The sequence below is a fragment of the Cnephaeus nilssonii genome (assembly GCF_951640355.1).
Source record: "Cnephaeus nilssonii genome assembly, chromosome: 3".
Classification (NCBI taxonomy): Eukaryota; Metazoa; Chordata; class Mammalia; order Chiroptera; family Vespertilionidae; genus Cnephaeus; species Cnephaeus nilssonii.
Window position 1 is genome coordinate 8,179,477 of NC_137074.1, and position 20,691 is coordinate 8,200,167.

General features: G+C 55.8%; 1 protein-coding gene across 1 annotated transcript; it reads left to right on the top strand.

Annotated features, from left to right (window-relative positions):
- The first annotated feature begins 3,153 nt into the window (after nt 1-3,153).
- PWP2 (PWP2 small subunit processome component) lies at nt 3,154-20,236 on the top strand. The gene is made up of 21 exons (XM_079762984.1): nt 3,154-3,249; nt 4,796-4,908; nt 6,230-6,324; nt 6,615-6,714; nt 7,463-7,606; nt 8,523-8,658; nt 8,914-9,158; nt 9,541-9,684; nt 10,182-10,252; nt 10,679-10,815; nt 11,297-11,445; nt 11,641-11,788; nt 12,030-12,180; nt 13,140-13,320; nt 14,849-14,996; nt 15,622-15,730; nt 17,036-17,101; nt 18,081-18,299; nt 18,482-18,632; nt 19,249-19,323; nt 19,639-20,236. Exons 1-21 carry the CDS (start codon nt 3,232-3,234, stop codon nt 19,817-19,819), a joined length of 2,781 nt encoding a protein of 926 aa, XP_079619110.1. The 5' UTR covers nt 3,154-3,231; the 3' UTR covers nt 19,820-20,236.
- The last annotated feature ends 455 nt before the right edge of the window (nt 20,237-20,691 follow it).

The following is a 20,691-nucleotide window of genomic DNA, read 5'->3' on the forward strand; positions in this document are numbered from 1 at the left end:
GGCAGGTGGGTGGGCTAATGGGTGGGGTGGGGAGGGAACAACCCCTTCTGTGCCTTGGGATGTCAAACTGGGCGGACCTGGAGCACCCATTACTGGAGCCATTTTAAAGGTACTTTAAGGTAGAGCAGGGCCTAAGGAACAGTTCAGTGTTGAAGGAATAAATGTTTCTGGGACTCTTTTTCCCTCATAATGTTGATTGAATATTATATGCACTTGAAATTAAAAATATATTTATTTTAATTGTCATATGTGAGGGTTAATATGTTGTGTTTTCTCTCACCTTTAAACTTAAAGTCTTTACATCTAATTGTAACTGTAAAATCAATATTTTTCTTTTGCACCTTAAATCTTAGAAATTTAGAGGTTCCATTAAGTGAAGATTAGAGGGGTCCTCTCAGTGCATTTCTAGTCTGGTTGTAGGAGGGACGAAAGTCTTGGCATATTCTCTGCTGGTCCACTAAATTGCAGTTATATCATACCAATGGATTAATTTGCTTTCGGTTGTAAATTTAATTGTACATATGGTTGATTTATTATTTTTAAAAGTACAAATTAACTGATGTAATGTTTATGTATAAGTTGCACCAAAAATCAAGGACAGAATAAATGCGTGTTTGTTTTTATTGGTGTGAAAGTCACAGCTTGTAAATAAGTGTTGTATGTATTAAACCTTTTCCAGCTCTCCAAAGCAATGTATTTTTGTACATATGGAATAGAGAACTCTTAATTCACTAGGAAAGTGTGATTGGAATTATAACTTGAACAAATTAATGCAAGTGAGGGTGGGGCTTCATGTGAATAACCTCAAATGTGTAAGCCTTACAGAAATAGGAGCCTCCTGCAGCTGCTACTAGCCGGGGCTTGTCACCTGCTTGAGAGAGGCTGGTGGTACAGGGGTAAAAGGTCAGATCAGTACATATACAACAGAGCCGTCGTCACTGTTCTCCTGTAGGTAGTCTATAACTCATTCAACAAATAAAGGTGGTGTCATTTCTCCCCCATGTCTTTTTCGTTTATAGAAATTGGAGAAGTGTGTGAAGAAGATAAATATTTGTGTGTTTAATTAAACTTTCCAGAAATATATCTTCCTTAGGAGCCATTTAAAACAAATAAACTTGGTCACCTATTTAGGCAAATTAGAACTTCAGCATCTAATGATGGTTTAGGGTTTATAAAATACATTTGTTTTATTGTAAAAATTGATGATTGCCCTACAAAGATCTACCAGGCCCTGTGAATGAAAAGATCTTTTGAGATTTGATTTGGCCAGAAAAGCTCTAATCCTCGTGGTCAGGCTTGGAGCCCAGGGGACAAATCCATGTGTAAATTTCCCCCTTCCTTCTGGAAGGGGCAATGTGATTCAGTGGTAACCTTATTTCTCTTTGTGTATGGGCTCTAATCCCAGGATGACATTCTCTAATTATAGAGAGGGGAAAAAATGAAGGGGAAATCCAAATGTTTATGGAGGTTTCTTACTGTCTGAAAATTTAAGGAAATCAAATTTATCTCAGGTGGTTTTTTTTTTACCCTAACCAAAAGATCTTTTGCAATATAAGTTACACGAATGCCTCTGTTTTTTAAATTTTATTTTTGTTTTTTACACAAAAGAAGAATATCACCTAAAACTTTATCTTTTTTTTTTTTAAAACTAAAAGGCTGTACTTGGATTTTTGTGGTGTTTAAAATAAAATAAGGCTTATGGGTTTGAGACAAGCTGGTTTAGTTGATAAAGATGTAGCAGCTGTTAAATAATTATGAAGCCAGATTTAGAATATGCATCTTAAAAAAAAAAACAATATGCAGCTACTTTGCAAATATGTGTGGAAATGTAAATATTAGCAAAAGGAACAGAAAGTAAGTTATAATTTTGGTGAATTTCATGGGGTCTCCTATGATTGGAAAAATTATAACTCTTCTGATTCTAATGTGAAAATAGATGTATTTAATCTGAAAATGACTTCTACCTACAGTTCCATTGTCAGCACAGGCTGTAGTGGGTTGGATTCCTAAATTAGTAAGTCTTAGTTGATGAGGATAGATATCCCATAAAGAGTCAGTAGAGAAAATACACACAGACTTATATTCAAATTTTCTTTAGTGTTTAAAATAAGATTGTTATAAAATGAATTTAAACACTCCAGGTGTATATATAAAATGAAACGTTAAATATTTTTTATTAAAGAATTAGGCTGACACAAATGTTTCACTGTTAACTGTGATTTAAAAATAAATCCTACATGATTTTAAAATTTGATTTTTTTCATGAAAATGTCCCTTTCTCTAAATTTATTCATTTTATACACCAAGCTATAAAACTAGAAGGCTTTGTTAATCAAATTTGCTGGAATTCTGTGACTGGAAAAGGTGACAAGTTGGTGACTTTGACACTGCAGGTATTAATTCCATTTTCAAAGTTTACTATGAAAGTCATTTTTCACATTATTCTGTAATATATTGTTAGACTAAAACCATTGTATTAAGACTGTTTAAAATGTAAGCATTTTAAATTCTGAAAAATACACATTTTAAAAAGAAACTGCTGATTTGCATTTTGTTCTTTTGCTATGGGATGTGAAAATTGAGTGTGCAGTTACAGAGTTATCTTGTTTTTTCTCCCTGAACTTTGTTTCTGACTCTAAGCGTAGATTATTCGCGTTGGTGGAGCATTAAGGATTTTTTTTTCATAATTTATTACCCTGTAGCTCACAAGAACCAAGACAATTGAGTTTCAGAGGTTTCAGTTTTTGTAGACATATTTGCCAACCTATCATTTGACAAGGTTACTGCCTCTGTGATGTCTGGTGGTATCGCTAATACAGTTTTTTCGGAAAAGTGTGGTTTTCAACTTATTCAGTCTCGTTCTTTTTGGTTCTCCTTTCATAATCCAAAGCTATTAAGTAAGCGCGAGGTCGGATCTTCTCACTTTCCTTAGTGCATGAAGGGTTCCTCTGGCCAGCGGGTACCAGCCCAACCCAAGCCCGCAAAGATCAAATCCTCCCTGAATGCGCCGGGCCTGCGCAGGCGCGCGACTCCAGGATGACAGGGGCGGGGCCCGAGGACTGAGGCTCCACCTGTGGGCGGGGTTTAGGGCTGGGACTCCGCTTCGGGCGGCGCTGCACCTCCGGGCCGCTGGGGGCGCTGTGGCGCGGGGCCGCGGTCCGGCCCGGAACTTGTCGCAAGCCGGCGAGCGGGGCAACGAGACTGTGTGGCGGCACACGTGCGGAGGCCGCGATGAAGTTCGCGTACCGGGTGAGCTCGAACGCTGGTCGGCTGCCGGGGGAAGCGGAGGCGGGGGTGTCGGTGCTAGAGACGTGCAGAGCGGGTGCCGGCGATCCAGGCCGGGGTGGGCTCGGCGTCCGGCAGCACTGTCTCCAGCGTAACCCGAGGGAGTCGGGCCGCGGGGGCTCCAAGCGCCGCAGCGTCCTGGACCGGGAAGGAAGGCGGGCCGGGCCGGGCCGGGCCGGGCCGGGCCGTAGGCGGCGATGGGGGGCGGGTAGGCCGGCCCGGAGATGAAATCCCGGTTACCGGAGCCCCGTTGACGGGGAGGGGTGCAGGCGCAGACGTCCATGACCTGTTGCCCAGCCCACCCCACGTCACTCTGGTCCTCTTCCTCCGCGGCTCAGGACCATTGACCCAGCGCCGACCCGCTGATCCCATTTTTACTTGCGACAAGTCAAGGAGGCAGGGGAGGCTGTTGCTGATATACACTGGTCGATCACATGTTGCTTTCTTCTTTACAGTTGGCTACTAGTAAACTTACCCGTTGTGGTTCTGGTAAAGCTCAAGTGCAAACTACTGTGCTACATGTTAGCATGTACCAAGAGTAGCATTTCGTAAGAACCGCCCAGACGTGGAGACCCTTGTCTTATCCAGCACTCCTCTGTGACCCAAATCCCCAGGGGCTTCGCTGCCCTTCTCCCTCCCATATCCGGACGACATGCAGGGGCCTCTCCATCCCTGGCACTCCCTCCCTGGCTGGGACACCCACACCTTCTGTGTGGAGTATCACAGAAGCCTAAGCGGCTTCCCTGTTTCCCCGCTGGCCTCCATGGTCATTGGAGGGGTTGTCAAAAAGTAGGCATTGGATCACAGCATGCCTCTGCTTAAAACCCTGGATGACCAGGCCCCCGGGGGCTCCCTGAGGTTCTCGGTCCTGCTGGCCTGTAGCTCCCAATGCTGCCCGGTGGCCCCTCCAGGAGTCGCTCCCTGAAATGCCTCTGCCTCTCCCACTGCTGGGGTTTGCTGTCTGCGCTTGGCTCCGTGTGCTCTCATGATGTCTCCTTGGCCTTGCCTGCCGCACATAGACGGCGAGGGCATTGAGGGCGGAGGCCCTGCGCACAGAGACGACTCCAGGGGACACTCACATGTGGTTGAATAAATGGATGAGTTAATAAATAGGATGCTGGCAGGCTCCTCCTGTGTTCAGGAAGCCTTGAACCCAGAGTGCACTTGGGGTGGGTGCAGCTTTTCTCCTGAAACGCAGGCCCTGTTCTCTCCTCCTCCTGGCAAATACCCCCTGTCTGTGGAGGCTGCCCCAGTGCTCATGGCACCCTCAGCCACCGCAGTGGGAGCTCGGGGCCCCTAGGGGTTGGGCTCACTTCTCTCTCTCTTGCTCAGGGCTGGCTGCAAAGGTGCCCAGTTAGTGTCCCAGGGGGTGACTGGAGGGACCCCGGGGTGACCAGGGACCTTGTGCGGGCTCTGCACCATCTTCTTGATCAGTTTTGTCACTTAGCCCTTTTCTGGAGTTGAGTTTCTGTGTTTTCTTTGTCTGAAGACAACTTTGTTTTCTTTCCAGTTTTCAAATTTGCTGGGGACAGTCTATCGGCGTGGAAACTTAAATTTTACGTGTGATGGAAATTCAGTCATCAGTCCTGTGGGAAACAGAGTCACTGTATTTGACCTTAAAAAGTAAGTTTGTAAGCCCTGGACAGTGTTGCTAAGTGGTTAGAGTATTGGCTCATGCACCGAAAGGTCTTGGGTTCGGATCCTGGTCAAGAGCATGTACCTGGGTTGCAGGTTCGATCCCCGACCCCTGTTGGGACAACTGATCAGTGTGTCTCTGTCTCTGTCTCTCTCTTCCCCCTCCCTCCCTTCCACTCTCTCTAAATACCAATGGAAAACATCCTCTGGTGAGGATTAAAAAACAAAGTATTAAGTTCATAACACTAAAATCATGTTAACAGCAGCAGTCATAGTTTTGCATGTAAAAATCGGCGGTGTTTTCCTTAACTTCCTCTTAATGGTACACCTGTTCATTAAGGCAGCCTGAGGCGGAGGCCGCAGGATTACATAGAGTGGATGGGTCGGCAGGGGAACTGGTCGTAGGAGTCCCAGTTTCTTCATTCTAGTCCCTCAGCTACACCCCATGCATCTAGGTCGTTACCTTCCAGGTACAAATCCTGTGTCACTGGGCTAAACTGTGTGGGAAAGGTACGAGGGCGTGGAAGCCGCCCTGGACTCCTGCCCAGTCAGCGCAGTGCTTCTGTGTTTCTTTCTTACGGGAAGGACTCCTGCATGGGCGGGCTGTCACCCCTCCCCGGACGGGTGCGGCCTGAGCACGATCCTCTTGTTGCAGAGGCTGCCTGGGTTTCTCCCCTGTTCTGAAGGCCTCCGTATCCCTGTCTGCGGGATAGGACCATCGTGCAAGCGTTCTCCTGGCTGTGGCGCCCAAGAGCAAAGCCTGCGCAGGGCGTGCCCAGGGCTGGCTGCTGGCATGGTCACTACTGTCACTGTTTTGTTCAAATGACATCTGACGGGGGCTCTCTAGAGTAACTATCAAACGTTCACTGAAGAACAATTAGGGAATAAAATAAAGAACAAAATTAGAATCTAACCCAGTGGTTATTTGTTTTTGGCATTACTTCTTTTTCCATTTTTGTGCAATTTCTGTAAAAACAGTTTTACATGGTTGTGCTGTCTTTGGTTAATCTCTCCTGTTAATCTCTCTTGTGTCCAGTTTTCTGACTTCATACATGTGCAGGGTTTGGAGGTGCGGTCCTAGAAGCAAACTTGACATATCCAAAGCCCGTATTTTAGGTGTTTAATATGCTGTGCCAACTTTTCCCCAGGGATTTGTCTTCCTTTCCCTTTAGTGAGGAGCAAGGGTTTTCAATGAGCTCTGGCCCCGGGGACAGGAGGGGTGTGTTGTGGGGGCAGGTGACCTGGTGGTCCTGGCCTCCCGGTCTGACAGCATGAGGCCACCTTCACGGCTCTGGTTTTTGTCTCCCAGCAACAAGTCCAACACTCTGCCCCTGACCACTCGGTACAATGTCAAGTGTGTGGGGCTGTCCCCAGATGGCCGACTCGCCATCATCGTTGATGAAGGTAACCACCATTGACCAAGAGATAAGAGACGGTGGTGCAGGGTGGTGACGGGTGGCACAAGCTGGGGGAGGGGGGCAGGTGTGGGCATCGGGGTGACACACAGCCGACTCCAGGTCCTGTTGGGGGTATCGGCCCGCACACTGGGACCCGGGGGTGGGGAGTGTGGCAGTGGTGGGCATAGTCCTTGGCCTCGAAGTGGGGCTGGGCTGCATGTGCTGGAAGCCCACAGAGCTCTGCAGGTCAGCTGCAGGTCAGGTGTCGCACGGTGGCCACTCGCTTCCTTCCTGCAGGGGGCAACGCGCTGCTGGTCAGCCTGGTGTGCAGGTCCGTGCTCCACCGCTTCCACTTCAAGGGCTCCGTGCACAGCGTCTCCTTCTCCCCTGACGGCAGGTAAGGGCCCCCGGCTCAGGACCGGCGCTGTCGAGGGCTGGAGCTGTCTGGGGCAGACCTGGGGGGCTTTTCCCACTCAGGACGTCCCCGTGGGAGCCTGTGCCGGTGCCTTGTGTTGGCAGCCCAGACAATTCTTGAACCGAGTGATCCCGCCGGGTCCTGGCTCCTGCGGGGCTGCCACGTGGCCCCTCTGCTCCGCCTGCTCCGGGCTGGTGGGCACACGGCCTCCAGACCATGGGCCGTGAAGGAGCCACCAGCTTTGAAATCGTAGTGAGGGGGCTGTGTGGGCACAGGTTCGAGGCCCGAGTTAAGGGGCTTGTTCCCAGGCTGCTCAGACCTGGGCTGACCTGGGTGTGCCGTGGAAGGGGCGGCTCCGGGTTCAGCTGTGAGTCTCACGTCCACACTGAGAAACCCCCTAGCCAGCATCCGAGGTCCTGCCTGTGTCAGGGCCAGTATCTTCCTTTCGGTTCCTCCCAGGGCTTTGGCAGCTGGGATGGTGGGAGGGAGCGCCTGAGGGAATCTGCTCAGGGCAGCGGTGTGGCAGCTTCCCTGACTGTCCGCCGGTCCTCCTTCAGCCTGGGTCCCCACAGGAGAAGGGGGGCTTGGGCCAGTGAGGCAGGCCCCCAGGTTTGCCTCTTCGGAGACTGATCTCAGAGCAGGTGGTCTGTGCTCCCGGGGCCCCGAGCTGGCCTCAGCTCTGGCTGGTGTTGAATGTTGATAACTACCGGGACCACCATTTCTGCCACAGGAAGTTCGTCATCACGAAAGGCAACATTGCTCAGATGTACCACGCCCCTGGGAGGAAGAGAGAGTTCAACGCCTTTGTCCTGGACAAAACCTACTTTGGGCCATACGATGAGACCACACACATTGACTGGACAGATGATTCCCGGTGAGGCCTGGGGGGGGTGACTGGGGGATGGGCGGGGGGGGGGGGGGCGCGTAAAGGATGCCTGTAACCAGCCTCTTATTAGAGAAAGAGCGCCAGGTCATGGCCCGGGTCTGGTTGGAGTTAGAGCCACACTGCTTGGCATTGGTCACTGAAACCGGAGACCAGTCCACCCTGGCGAGGGAAGCTGTAACCCAGTGCGCTGGCCAGGTTCATGCCAGCACAGGTCTCAGGAGCCGTGGTCGGTGGGCGAGTTGGCAAGCCTTTCCCCGCCTGGGTGCCCGGGGTGGCTGTGGCCCATCCTTTCATGGCCGTCATCCCTAACCATCCAGAAGGCACCTGAGAGTGGCTGGCTTTTTCTCAGCTGCCTGTCATTCTGCGTTCAGGGAGAGATGAAGTCTGGCGGTGGCTGTTGCTTTGTACATCGGACCAGTTGGCCTTATAGATCCCTAGCCTCAGGGAGGGCGGGGGAGCGGGGACACAGCCCCCAGGCAGCATGTCAGTGGGAGTCAGCAGTCTCACGTTCCTGGGGGACAGGTCTATGGGAGAAGGGTGGGGTGCCCCGAGACCAGGTCTTCTCTGAAGAGGCACCTGGGTCTGGCTCTGTCATTGCCATAAGCAGAGTTTGCCCCAATTGGGATCTTGGGGGGAGGGTGGGGTTTCAGGGAGGCTTAGGCAGGCTCCCCAAGCAACACCCAATGGGCTCTGTGATCGGCTCTTGGGACTTCTCTGGCTGACCCTGTGAGGACCTACTCTTTGAGGAAGAACAGTGACACATGTCCACAAAGGCTCCAGGAGACGCCGAGATGGATGTAGCCAACACCCTGACGTGTCCCCGCTAGTCACCCTGGGTGTCTCCGCTGTGCTTGGGGCAGTGCTCAGCTGGGAGCCCTGGGGATGAGCTGTTTCCTCTTCCCAGGTGCTTTGCGGTCGGGAGCAAAGACATGTCCACGTGGGTGTTTGGGGCCGAGCGCTGGGACAACCTCATCTACTACGCATTGGGCGGGCACAAGGACGCCATCGTGGCCTGCTTCTTTGAGTCCAACAGCCTAGACGTATGTCCCTGCCCCCAGACCCCTAGCCCCACAGTCTTGGGTCATGTCCCTGTAGATGTAGGTGCCCCCTCCCCTGCGGTCCTCCCGGGTCAGTTGGGGAGTCATGGGTGGCTCTTGGCTGCCCGTTGGGTCATCTCTCTGGTGCGCGGGGAGGCTTCGTGGAACAGGTAAACAGGGTTCTTGTCAAGCTGCCTATGGAGGGTGTGGGCCTGGGGTCAGGGTGACCAGTGCCCACCTGTGTGCTCCCACTTGCAGCTCTACACGCTCAGCCAGGACGGCGCCCTGTGTGTGTGGCAGTGTGACACCCCCCCTGAGGGCCTGAGGCTGAAAGCCCCCACGGGCTGGAAGGCAGACCTGCTGCAGAGGAAAGAGCAGGAGGAGAAGGAGGAGGAGGAGGAGGAGGAGGAGGAGGAGGCGGAGCAGGAGACCACCATCCGAGGGAAAGCCACGCCGGCCTCGGAGGAGCAGCAGGGCAAAGTGAAGTACTCTCGGCTGGCCAAGTAGGTCTCCCGTCCACAGAGGGCGGGGGGCCTCGTACTAGAATGGGTCACGCTCCTGTGGACTCTTGCCTCAGAAGGGACCCCGCAGCGGGGTGTCACGGGGCGAGGACCCAGAGGCACAGAACAGACCGCTCCTCCTAGGCCCATCGTGGGGAATCCTGGCTCGGGCACCAGCTGAGAGGCTCCTTGGGTCCCAGGCACAGGGAGGCTCAGCGAGTGGAGAGCTGAGGGCGGGCGGGAATAGGGGACTCGAGGCAGGACAGTGAGGGCTGGCTTCCCGGGTGCCCACATGGAGCGGGCGCTCTGGCCTCCGGTCCCAGGCGGGGCTGTGAGACCAGCCTGGCTCTCTGGTCCTTCCAACTCTGCTGTCCCCTGTACTTAGGTACTTTTTCAACAAAGAAGGAGATTTCAACAATCTGACAGCTGCAGCATATCACAAGAAGATCCACCTCTTGGTCACTGGTTTTGCTTCTGGAATCTTCCACCTACACGAGCTCCCGGAGTTCAACCTCATCCACTCCCTGAGGTGGGTGCCTCTGCTTTCTGGTGGGCGTGGTTTATGCCCTTGCAAGTCTGAGGGGCCAGTGGCGGGGGACCAGGTGAGGCCATGCTGTGCCTGCCCTGGTCTCGGGCCCTGCAGTGGCCAGCAGGCCTGGTGGCCGCATGGGTGGCTTCCCAGGACACCTGGCTTCATCTCCGTCCTGGCCAGGTGCTCGGAGGAGTGGAGGGGATGCAGCTGTTCCCTTCCACGTGTGGGTCTCAGCATTTTCCCCCTTCTGTTCTGATCTTGGGAACAAAGAGAAAGTGAAAATACCTATTTCACAAAATTATGCACTTTCGAGGGCTTGAAGGCAGGGCAGCGCTCTGGGGCTGCCAGGGCTTTGGCATTGAGTTGTTGACTCTGTGAGAGTGGGTAGGAAGTGTGTAGGCCGGAGGGGCTGGCTCTGGTCTCCGATGGCAAGCTGGCCACCGAGGGTGGGGACAGGAGGCGCTTGTGCTCACGGAGTCCTGCTTTCTGCTCAGCATCTCAGATCAGAGGATCGAGTCTGTCGCCATCAATAGCTCCGGGGACTGGATCGCCTTGGGCTGCTCAGGTTCGTCTTCCTGCCCGATGGTGTGAGAACAAGGAGCTTCTGCTCTGGGGCACCTGCCAGTGGTCCCACCTCGGTCCCCGGACCCTCCTCCGGGCCCTGGGAGACCCCTTCCGGGGCCCGCTGGTGACGGAGCAGTCAGTGAAACTTCCAGAATGGCTTCTCTGGTGGGTTACAGTGTGGGGCCATTCTGCACACTGGTGACTCAGGAGGTTGGTGCGTCTGTGCTGGGTCCCCTCACGCAGGTGGAGGGTGATGGCGGCACCTGCCTCAGAGTGGGATTGGCACTCAGGGTGCCAGCATGAGTCAGGGCCAGATAGACACCTGCCAACCCCCCTCCCCCAATCTCACAAGCCATTGGTGCCTTCGTCTGCCCATGGGGCAGGGTGTTGTGATCAGGTCCTCAGCCCCACCCTGTGTGCCCCTCAGGCCTGGGCCAGTTGCTGGTGTGGGAGTGGCAGAGCGAGTCCTACGTGCTCAAGCAGCAGGGCCACTTCAACAGCATGGTGTCCCTGGCTTACTCCCCTGACGGGCAGTACATCGTGACCGGCGGGGATGACGGCAAGGTGGGGCTGTGTTACCTTGGAATTGGGCTGGTCAGCGGGGAGGGAGCATGGCCCGGGTGGGAGGAGCTGTGCGGTCCTGCCCCTGTCCTTCCGGCTGGGGCATATTGGGAACCGAGGCACTGGGGCTAGGCCCGGCTGCGGGGTTCAGCCGAGGGCTTGCAGGCCCACTCGCCTCATCTGGGCTCATGAAAAGTCATTTACAAACTTACCCGGATCTGAGTGGAGTGGGTTCAGGTGTCTTTCCCTGACTTGAGCTTGGGCTCCCACACTTGCAGCTACTTGGCTGATGGGTCTTTGGTGCTACCAACCACCATCTGACTTGCTGCCTTCCCAGGGTGACACAGGGCCCCCGACAATCCCCCAGCCCTCCCTCATGGGAGGAGGTGAGGGCAGGCGGTGTCCACACGGGATTTGTGCGTGCATGTGTGTGTGAGAGAGTGAGCCCAAACCGGGGCCCTCCGGCTCCTCACTCCCCACACAGGTCAAGGTGTGGAACACCCTCAGTGGCTTCTGCTTCATCACTTTTACGGAGCACTCGAGCGGCGTCACCGGCGTGACCTTCACCGCCACTGGCTACGTCATTGTGACCTCTTCCATGGACGGGACTGTGCGGGCCTTTGACCTTCACAGGTGACTTTTCTGCTCAGTCTCTGGCTCAAAGCAAGCTGTTCCTCTGTTGGGCGGTGAGAGTGAGGCTGGGGGTTCTGGGATTGTCGGGCAGCATGTGGTGTGGACTGAGGCCCGGGATGGAGCCACAGCATTCAGGCCCCGGAACACGGAGGCCTCAGCGGGCGACGTCAGCTGGGGCTTCTCCCTTCGCGGCAGGTACCGGAACTTCCGCACCTTCACGTCCCCGAGGCCCACCCAGTTCTCCTGTGTGGCGGTGGACTCAAGCGGGGAGATCGTTTGTGCCGGGGCCCAGGACTCCTTCGAGATCTTTATCTGGTCCATGCAGACAGGCAGGCTGCTGGAGGTGAGGGCCGCTCGTCCCAGGAGCTGCGCTCTGGAAGGGTCGGGTGGTGGGGGACAGATGCAGGAGGGCAGAGGTCACTGTTGACTCCAGTTATTGGCCTCGCCTCCCCGCTTTCCTCATCCCACGGCCTTGAGCGCTCAGAGAAGGGTCGTGTCTCAGCAGCCACAGCATCTGTGCTCCCTGTCCAGCAGGGATCCATCGCCAAGCTCATCTCTCAAACCTCCTCTGTGAACTGTTGTAGGTCCTGTCCGGCCACGAGGGGCCCATCAGCGGTCTGTGCTTTAACCCGATGAAGTCGATCCTGGCCAGCGCCTCCTGGGATAAGACAGTGCGTCTGTGGGACATGGTGGACAGCTGGAGGACCACAGAGACGCTGGCTCTGACCTCCGATGGTAAGCTGCACCGTGGGGTGAGCGGGCGGAAGTCGTGGCCCAGGTGGGAAGGCCTGGCTGGTCTCAGTGCTGATCCTGCCTGTCCCAGCTGTGTGTGTGGATGTAAGCCCAGGACTCCCAAGGGCCCCACAGCTGTCGGGGTTGGCAGCCCAGTCATGTCACTTTGCATCAGGCTCCCCCCTAAGAGTGAGCTGGGGCCTGGCTGCAGATTCCTGCCGCTCTGCCCTGGCCGGTAGGTTAACCCTGGTCCACAGAAAGCAGTAGTGCAGGGGGCCCCACGGCAGGCTGGGTGGACCCTGCCACCCGGAGCCCCACCACCTGTGCTTGTGCATGAAGTCGCCCCCGTGTACAGCCAGCGGAGTGTGGACGTCCCATCTCTGGCTGCTTTCCCTGCGGCAGCAGAGTTGATTGGTCACAGCAGAGACTGGACTGTTCGCTGTCTGTCCTGCATAGAACACATCTGCCAACTCCGGGTCCCTGGGGGCTTCTCTGCCCCCTGCCCCCGCCCCCCACCTGCCTCTGGTTCAGTCTCGTACGAGCCGGCCTCCTCTATCCTTATGGGGCCTCCACACACCTCCACCTCCAGTTGGTCTGTTTCCAGTCTGTCCTGCAGTCCCATCAGAACCACCTTTGCCTGACCTCCTTGTGACCCCTGTGCCCTCCCACCAGGCTGGCCCTGCTTAGTCCTCCCTGGACCCAACTGTGGCCAAGTCTGGACCCCCTTGCCCCACTGCACTGGGGCCCGCCCTGTCTGCACGTGTAGCTGATGTGGCTGTGAGCTGTTGGTGCTGAGGCCTGGTCCTTCCTCCTGGGGTGGAGCATCAGGGAGAGCTTGTGTGTCCCATCTCCACCCCGGCCAGGCCCATCCCTCAGGGAGCTGGTAACGAGGACAGCGAGGGTGTGGCCCGTCTGCTGGAGCCTGGGTCTTCCTCAGGCGCTGATTCTCCATCTCTTTTCAGCTCTGGCTGTGACCTACCGACCCGATGGTGCCGAGCTGGCTGTGGCCACGCTGAACTCACAGATCACCTTCTGGGACCCTGAGAACGCCGTGCAGACGGGCTCCATCGAGGGCAGGCACGACCTCAAGACGGGCAGGAAGGAGCTGGACAAGATCACCGCCAAGCACTCTGCCAAGGGGAAGTGAGTGCCTTGCTGGGGGCAGGGCGTCTTTCACCCGGGGCGTGCGCCTTGGCACCCAGGAGCCTGCTCAGCAGAGGGGACTCTTCCCCCTCATCCCCCAGAGGGGGCACTGAGCTGTGTTGGGGTTCTGTGTGGGTTAGTAGATCGCAGTGTCCCCCACTTAGGCCGTGTGAGCAGCGCTGCCCTGAGCACGCAGGACTGGTTTGCGTGGATACCTGATCGGCTCTTTTAGGTCTGTTCCTAGTAAGGAGTTGCTGGGTGACTTGGGGTGACGCTCACTTTTGAGGAACTGCCGGATGGTTTTCCAAAGACTCACACCATTTCCCTTGCTCCCCAGCAGCGTGGGAGGGTTCCGACCTCCCCACATCCTCACCAGCACGTTCCTGTGCACCGTTTTACATCGCAGCCATTCTGGTGGTGAGCTGCTGCAGTTTGAGGACGTGTTCACCACAGAGCGCAGCACGCTCACTTCTCTGCACCAGATGGCAAAACTCGTGGTTCTGATTTGCATTTCTCTGAGGACTGATATTGTTGAGCATCTTTTCATGGGTTGGTTGGGTTGGCCATTTGATCGTCAGCTTTGGATAAATGTGTCTCCAGAGCATTTGCCCATTTTAATTGACGTCAGTGAGAACGGAGTCTTTTTCATTTGAGTTGTAAGAATGCATATCTTCAAGATACAACGAGAGACTTAGCAGATAGTACCATTTGCAAATATTTTTCCCATTCTGTGGTTGTCTTCGCTTTCTTGATGGTGTCCTTTGAAGCACAGAGGTTTTTAATTTTGAAGACTTCTATTTCCTTCTGGCTTCCCAAGGACACGCCCTGATTTGAACCACGTGGTCCTTTTGTGTTGAGGTTGTGCCTCCCAGGAGGCTGCAGTCCATGCCCGACACTGAGGGGAACGGACTGGAGTAGTGGACTGCAGGGTTAGTGTGCTGTGCGTGCAGGGTTAGTGTGCTGTGCGTGCAGGGTTAGTGTGCTGTGCATGCAGGGTTAGTGTGCTGTGCGTGCAGGGTTAGGGTCCTGTGGGTGCAGGGTTAGGGTCCTGTGCTGCAGGGTTAGGGTCCTGTGCTGCAGGGTTAGGGTCCTGTGGGTGCAGGGTTAGGGTCCTGTGCGTGCAGGGTTAGGGTCCTGTGCTGCAGGGTTAGGGTCCTGTGGGTGCAGGGTTAGGGTCCTGTGGGTGCAGGGTTAGGGTCCTGTGGGTTCAGGGTTAGGGTCCTGTGGGTTCAGGGTTAGGGTCCTGTGGGTGCAGGGTTAGGGTCCTGTGGGTTCAGGGTTAGGATCCTGTGGGTTCAGGGTTAGGGTCCTGTGGGTGCAGGGTTAGGGTCCTGTGGGTGCAGGGTTAGGGTCCTGTGGGTTCAGGGTTAGGGTCCTGTGGGTGCAGGGTTAGGGTCCTGTGGGTGCAGGGTTAGGGTCCTGTGGGTGTCTAGGCTGTGAGCCGTGGAGGCTGCTGGGGAACATGGTGGGAGGACCACACGTCGCAGGTCCCCGGGTGGTGACTAAGTCCGAGTCCCCTGCGCTGCAGGGCCTTCACCACTCTGTGCTACTCTGCGGACGGCCAGAGTGTCCTGGCAGGAGGGATGTCCAAGTTCGTGTGCATCTACCACGTCAAGGAGCAGATTCTCAGGAAGAAGTTTGAGATCTCTTGCAACCTGTCGCTGGACGCCATGGAGGTGAGTGAGCGGCGGGGGCTCCGTAGCACAGCTCTGTGGGCTTTTCGGGACCCGGCGTGGGGCGGGGCGGGGCTGTGGTGTGAGGGCATGTGGCCAGGGTGGGCCTGGCAGTCTGAGGGAGCAGAGCCGCCCCCCCCACCCCCCCTGTGCTCGTCCCCCTCACAGAGGCCCTTGGGGGCCCTCTGAAGGTTGAGTTAGAGCAGGCGTCCTCAAACTACGGCCCGCGGGCCACATGCGGGTGCTTTTGCTGTTTTGTTTTTTTACTTCAAAATAAGATATGTGCAGTGTGCACAGGAATTTGTTCATAGTTTTTTTTAAACTACAGTCCGGCCCTCCAATGGTCTGAGGGACAGTGAACTGGCCGCCTGTTTAAACAGTTTGAGGACCCCTGAGTTAGAGAACCCAGCCCCCTTGTGGCAGCAGGGACTCCTATCCAGCAGCACTGGGCTCTGAGGGAGGTTCTGCCGTGAAACTGGCTTGTTGCTGTCTCTCCTCAGGGTCCTTGTGTCCTGTGCATGTTCTAGTCGGCTGGGGTTTCCTTAAGTGTTATACACACAGCAAAGGAGGGGGGACATGCTCCCCTCCCCTCCCTCTTACGGAGATACCTGGGGTTTTACTCCTCTAGGAATTTTTGAACAGAAGGAAAATGACAGAGTTTGGCAACCTGGCGCTAATTGATCAAGATGCCGGGGAGGAGAACGGAGTCGCGATTCCGTTGCCAGGCGTAAGGAAAGGTGAGCAGAGGGTCCTTCTTGTCCCCATGGACTCTGCCACAGCAGGCCGCCCTGCTCACCTGCCTCTCCTTGTCATTGCTTCCGTGGTTGATGTCTGAAAACTCCCTGCACACGTGTGCTGTCTGCTGGAGGCTGGGCTGCGGGAAGCCTCCCTATGACTTGCTGCACAGCTGCGTCCTCCTCCCTCTGGGCCTCGGTGTGCTCCCTGGGCCAGGCCTAGCCCTGTGCCTCGCCCCCCATATGGGCCACAAGGACTTCAGTGTTGTGGAGTCTAGGAGGCCCGAGGGGTACATGTGCCTCCCAGGGACAGGGCAGCAGACTCGGGGACCCTCGGGTCCTATAGAGAAGGGACATCTATCCGCCAGAAAGCCCACACGTGGCACAGTATTGCAGCATCTGACCTGGGCCCGGTTCGTTCTAGCCCTGGCTTATGCCCACTCCGGCACCTGAGGCCCGCCCTGCACTTGGGGAGTGAGGGCACCTTAGCTGGCTGGGTGACGGGGAGGATCAAACGAGCCGATGCCGGTTCTAGAGCAGCTCCGTGCACCACAGAGCACAGGACGCTCACTTCTCCACCAGATGGCGACAGGCCTGCACTGAACACGCCCTCCAGACCCTCCGACTGAGAGTGGCTCCACCTGTCCAGGGGCATTTTGATTGTCACAACTTCCGGGGGTGTTGCTGTTGGCACTAAGTGTAGATAGACCAGGGGTCTGTAGACCCGCAAGGACCTGGCTCCAAATGTCACTCACCCGAGGTTGAGCGCTCACAGCAGCGTCTTTCGGGGTGGGGCACATGGAACGCGGCTTGGTGACCTCCAGGAAGGGCTCCCGGCGGCCGAGGGCTGAGCAGTGAGGAGACAGACTTTTCACAGGTCACCTTTGAGTTGTGGAGTTTCCTACCATGAGAATGTGTTGCCCTTTAAAAAGCAAATTTGAAAACAATGTGCCAGGAAGGATTCACGTGACATTACCCAGGAAGGATGACCCTCCACTCCAGACCTGCCTGGTGCAGTCGTGCGGCTTGTGCACTGCTCCAGGTGCCCGGCTGATGGACAGGTGGAGGCGGGAACCAGCCTGCCTCTTCCCGGAACTAGTAAGTGGCTGGCTGGCCAGTCCACATGCACACTCATGCCGGTCTGAGGCGCCTGTGAAACAGCACCTGAGATGCCACCTCGGGGCTCAGCTGCCACATCTGCGAATAGGGCTGGAGGGCCAGGGACAGGCCTGCCACCCTGGCCAGTGAAGTGACTCGCCTGATAAGGGATGTGCTGCCCTGCAACTGAGTGGTTCCTTTGATTTCCAGGTGACATGAGCTCGCGTCACTTCAAACCCGAAATCAGGGTGACTTCACTCCGCTTCTCTCCCACAGGTGAGCCAAGCAGTGCATTGCTGGTGCTGGAAGGGGTGGGAGTCAGGCATGGACCCACACTATACACAGTGCCTCTGCTCCCACGGACAGTGTCGGTCTCAGTTTTTAACTAGCTCTGTCTGAGCTGCGCTGTCCCCTGTGCATTAGGCATGGTCATCTTTGTCCTCTCTGGAGGTTGGCTATGAAAGCTGTGACCTCAGACAGGCTGGGCTTGGGGACGGGGAGACAGGCACCTGCTCTGAGCTCCCTTCACATGTGCCAATTGGGACCATCCTGGGAGGCCGCTTCCTCGTCTACCATCAAGTACCTTGCTCCTCTACCCTGCCCCCCCCCCCCCCACCTAGTGTCCAGCAGACCACCTCTGACAGCTGTGGGGAGGGGTCAGTACCCCCAGGGCCAGGGGCCATTTGGGTGTGCAGTGTGCACACCAGAACGTGATGGTGGTGGTGGGCTTGTCTTTACTAGTTGATAGCTGACACGCTCCAGTGTGGAGTGGTGACAAGGACAGTAAGGTGCAGAGCAGCACGTGGCACAGTATCACTGTGAGCCAGGGGTGCCGGCCGCGGCCGAGAGGCAGGTCTGGGCCACCTGGTTTTGTAGGTTAAATGTTTACAGACCAGCCATGCCAGTTTGCTTGCCCTTTTTGTCTGGGCACTGTGGTGGAGTTGAGGCATTGCTGCGGAGACCACACGGCCTGCAGAGTTGGGAGTGTCTGCTGCCCTTGCCAGGCCTGCCAGGGTACACAAGGCGGGGGGCACCTATGTGTCTGCTGCCTCGTGCACACGGTGCGGGAGGACGGCTGGCGCCAGTGACCGGGTGCTCCGCCCAGAGGACCCGGTGGCCGGGGCAGGACATCCCCGTGCTCCTTCCTGTGCTGCCGCATCGGGCACCACGCACTCTGTTCAGTGCCTGTTCCTTAAAGTAAGTGAGGAAACGTGGGAGGAACTGTCTAGGAGCATGTGACTGCTTCATTCCGCAGGGCGCTGTTGGGCAGCCACCACCACCGAGGGGCTCCTCATCTACTCTCTGGACACCCAGATGCTCTTTGACCCCTTTGAGCTGGACACCAGCGTCACCCCTGGGCGGATCCGGGCGGCACTGCGCCAGAAGGACTTCACCAGGGCCATCCTGATGGCCGTCCGGCTCAACGAGAAGCTGCTGCTGCAGGAGACCCTGGAGGCAGTGCCCTGGGATGAGAGTGAGCGCCAGGCCCGGCTGGGACGGGGCGGGGGGGCGGGGAGCTGCCAGGACCCTGCACCCACAGCCGCTGGTCGGGGCTCTCGGGTTCTGTGCACGTACAGAAAGGGCATGAGCTGGAACCGGCTTTTCTCCTGGTTTGAGTTCTTCCGGAGTGAGCGTGGGTTTCCTTCTCCCTTACAGTTGACGTTATCAGCTCCTCCCTCCCCGAGTTGTACGTGGAGAAAGTGCTTGAGTTTTTGGCTTCATCCTTTGAGGTGTCTCGCCATCTGGAATTCTACCTCATTTGGACTCAGAAATTGCTCATGGCGCATGGACAGAAGCTGAAGTCCAGGTATGACGTGCTTACGTGCTCGTTCGTCTGTGACTCCTGTCACAGCTGATCTTTGCAGATAAAAAGGGAAACTTGACATGCAATCACGGCGTGAATAGAGGTCTTTACGGGGGTGCACAGCATGAAGTGAGGCCTCTGCAAGCGTGTGTGGTGTGACGTGAGGCCTTCAGATGCACATACACCACGAAGGGAGGCCTTCAGCTGCACATACACCACGAAGGGAGGCCTTCAGCTGCACATACACCACGAAGGGAGGCCTTCAGATGCACATACACCACGAAGGGAGGCCTTCAGCTGCACATACACCACGAAGGGAGGCCTTCAGATGCACATACACCACGAAGGGAGGCCTTCAGCTGCACATACACCACGAAGGGAGGCCTTCAGCTGCACATACACCACGAAGGGAGGCCTTCAGCTGCACATACACCACGAAGGGAGGCCTTCAGATGCACATACACCACGAAGGGAGGCCTTCAGATGCACATACACCACGAAGAGAGGCCTTCAGATGCACATAAACCACGAAGGGAGGCCTTTACAAGCACACACAGCGTAAGGGCGGCCCGTGGGGCCGTTCACAGCTGCTGAGCGCTGAGGGGAGTCTCCTTTCCAGAGCAGGGAAGCTGCTGCCGGCAGTTCAGTTCCTTCAGAAGAGCATCCAGCGGCACTTGGACGATGTTTCCAAACTGTACGTTCTGCCAGCGTCGGTGGGCTGGGTGGGGCTGTATCATCGGCATCGGTGGGCTGGGTGGGGCTGTGTCATCGGCGTCAGTGGGCTGGGTGGGGCTGTATCATCGGCGTCGGTGGGCTGGGTGGGGCGGTATCATCGGCAGCTGGACCGCACCAGGGTCTGCTCCTGGTGTCATCTCATTCAGGGACAAGAGATGCCACGGCTGGGTATTGTCAGGTTCACAGAGAGGGTGGTGGGTGCCGGTGAACCAGGGTTTCTGGTGGAATAGAAGTCACTCTTGCTTTCACTAACGCGACCCCTGCACTTTCACAGCTGCGACTGGAACCGCTATAACATTCAGTACGCTCTGGCAGTTTCCAAGCAGCGGGGCATGAAACGCCCCTCGGAGCCGCTGGGAAGTGAGGAAGCCGATGCGTCTGATGATGAGGACAGTCTGCACCTGCTCGGTGGAGGACATGGGGACGGGGACAACGGGGATAGACTGTTGGTGTAAAGCTGGCCGCGTTGCAACCCCGTTCATTTCGGTTAAGACCGTGGAAGAAAGAGAACCACGGCTGTCTGGTCCCAGGCAGTGAGTGGAGGGCAGTCCGCGGAGCTGTGGAACCACCACTGAGGACTCGCTCTGTGCAAGAACCCAGCATCAGAGCGAGCGGACCGGTCCCTGGTCAGCACGGGCTTGGCACACAGGGCCCGGGACCTGATGGTATGAATAAAAAAGTGCTGAGCGTCTGCTACTGAGAATGCCTTTTCGAGACGCAAATAGGTTATATTTATAGACTCGTGAACTTTGTATGAAAGTTATTTATATTTTTAATATGAAGTTTTAATTGTACATTTAGGGATGAAAAAGATGGGGATTTTCTAAAATGTGAACATGGATTAAGTCTAAACTCTGAATTAAAATGTTTATAATGTATCGTGAGTGTAACTGTCATGCAGGGGGGTCAGGGCCACCCACCCACTGGCACCTCCACGCCAGGAGAAGAGGTGAGCAGGACAAGTGGATCGCCTGCCATGCCCAGCCTTCATGGCCCCCACCCTAGGCTGCCTACCCCATAACCTTTCCGTAGGGTCTGGGCAGAGAGCAGCTGCTTGCCTCTGGCCCTGGAGAAGGACCACATGGGCCTCCTGAGCTCAGAGGCCTGCTGTGCCAGCTCTGCCCTGCAGTGTCCCTTGGGAGGCGTCCCTGAGAGTAGCTTGGACCAGCTTCACCACAGCCAGGTGCTTGGCCCCCCTCGCTGGTAGCAACAGTGTCAGGTGCAGTGCTTTCCCCAGAGTGTACGGGAATGGTGTCTGTGGGCCCCACCCTGCCGCTTATCAGGTGCGGCCCTCCGTGGCCGGCCTATGCCTGCTCTTGGCCTCTAA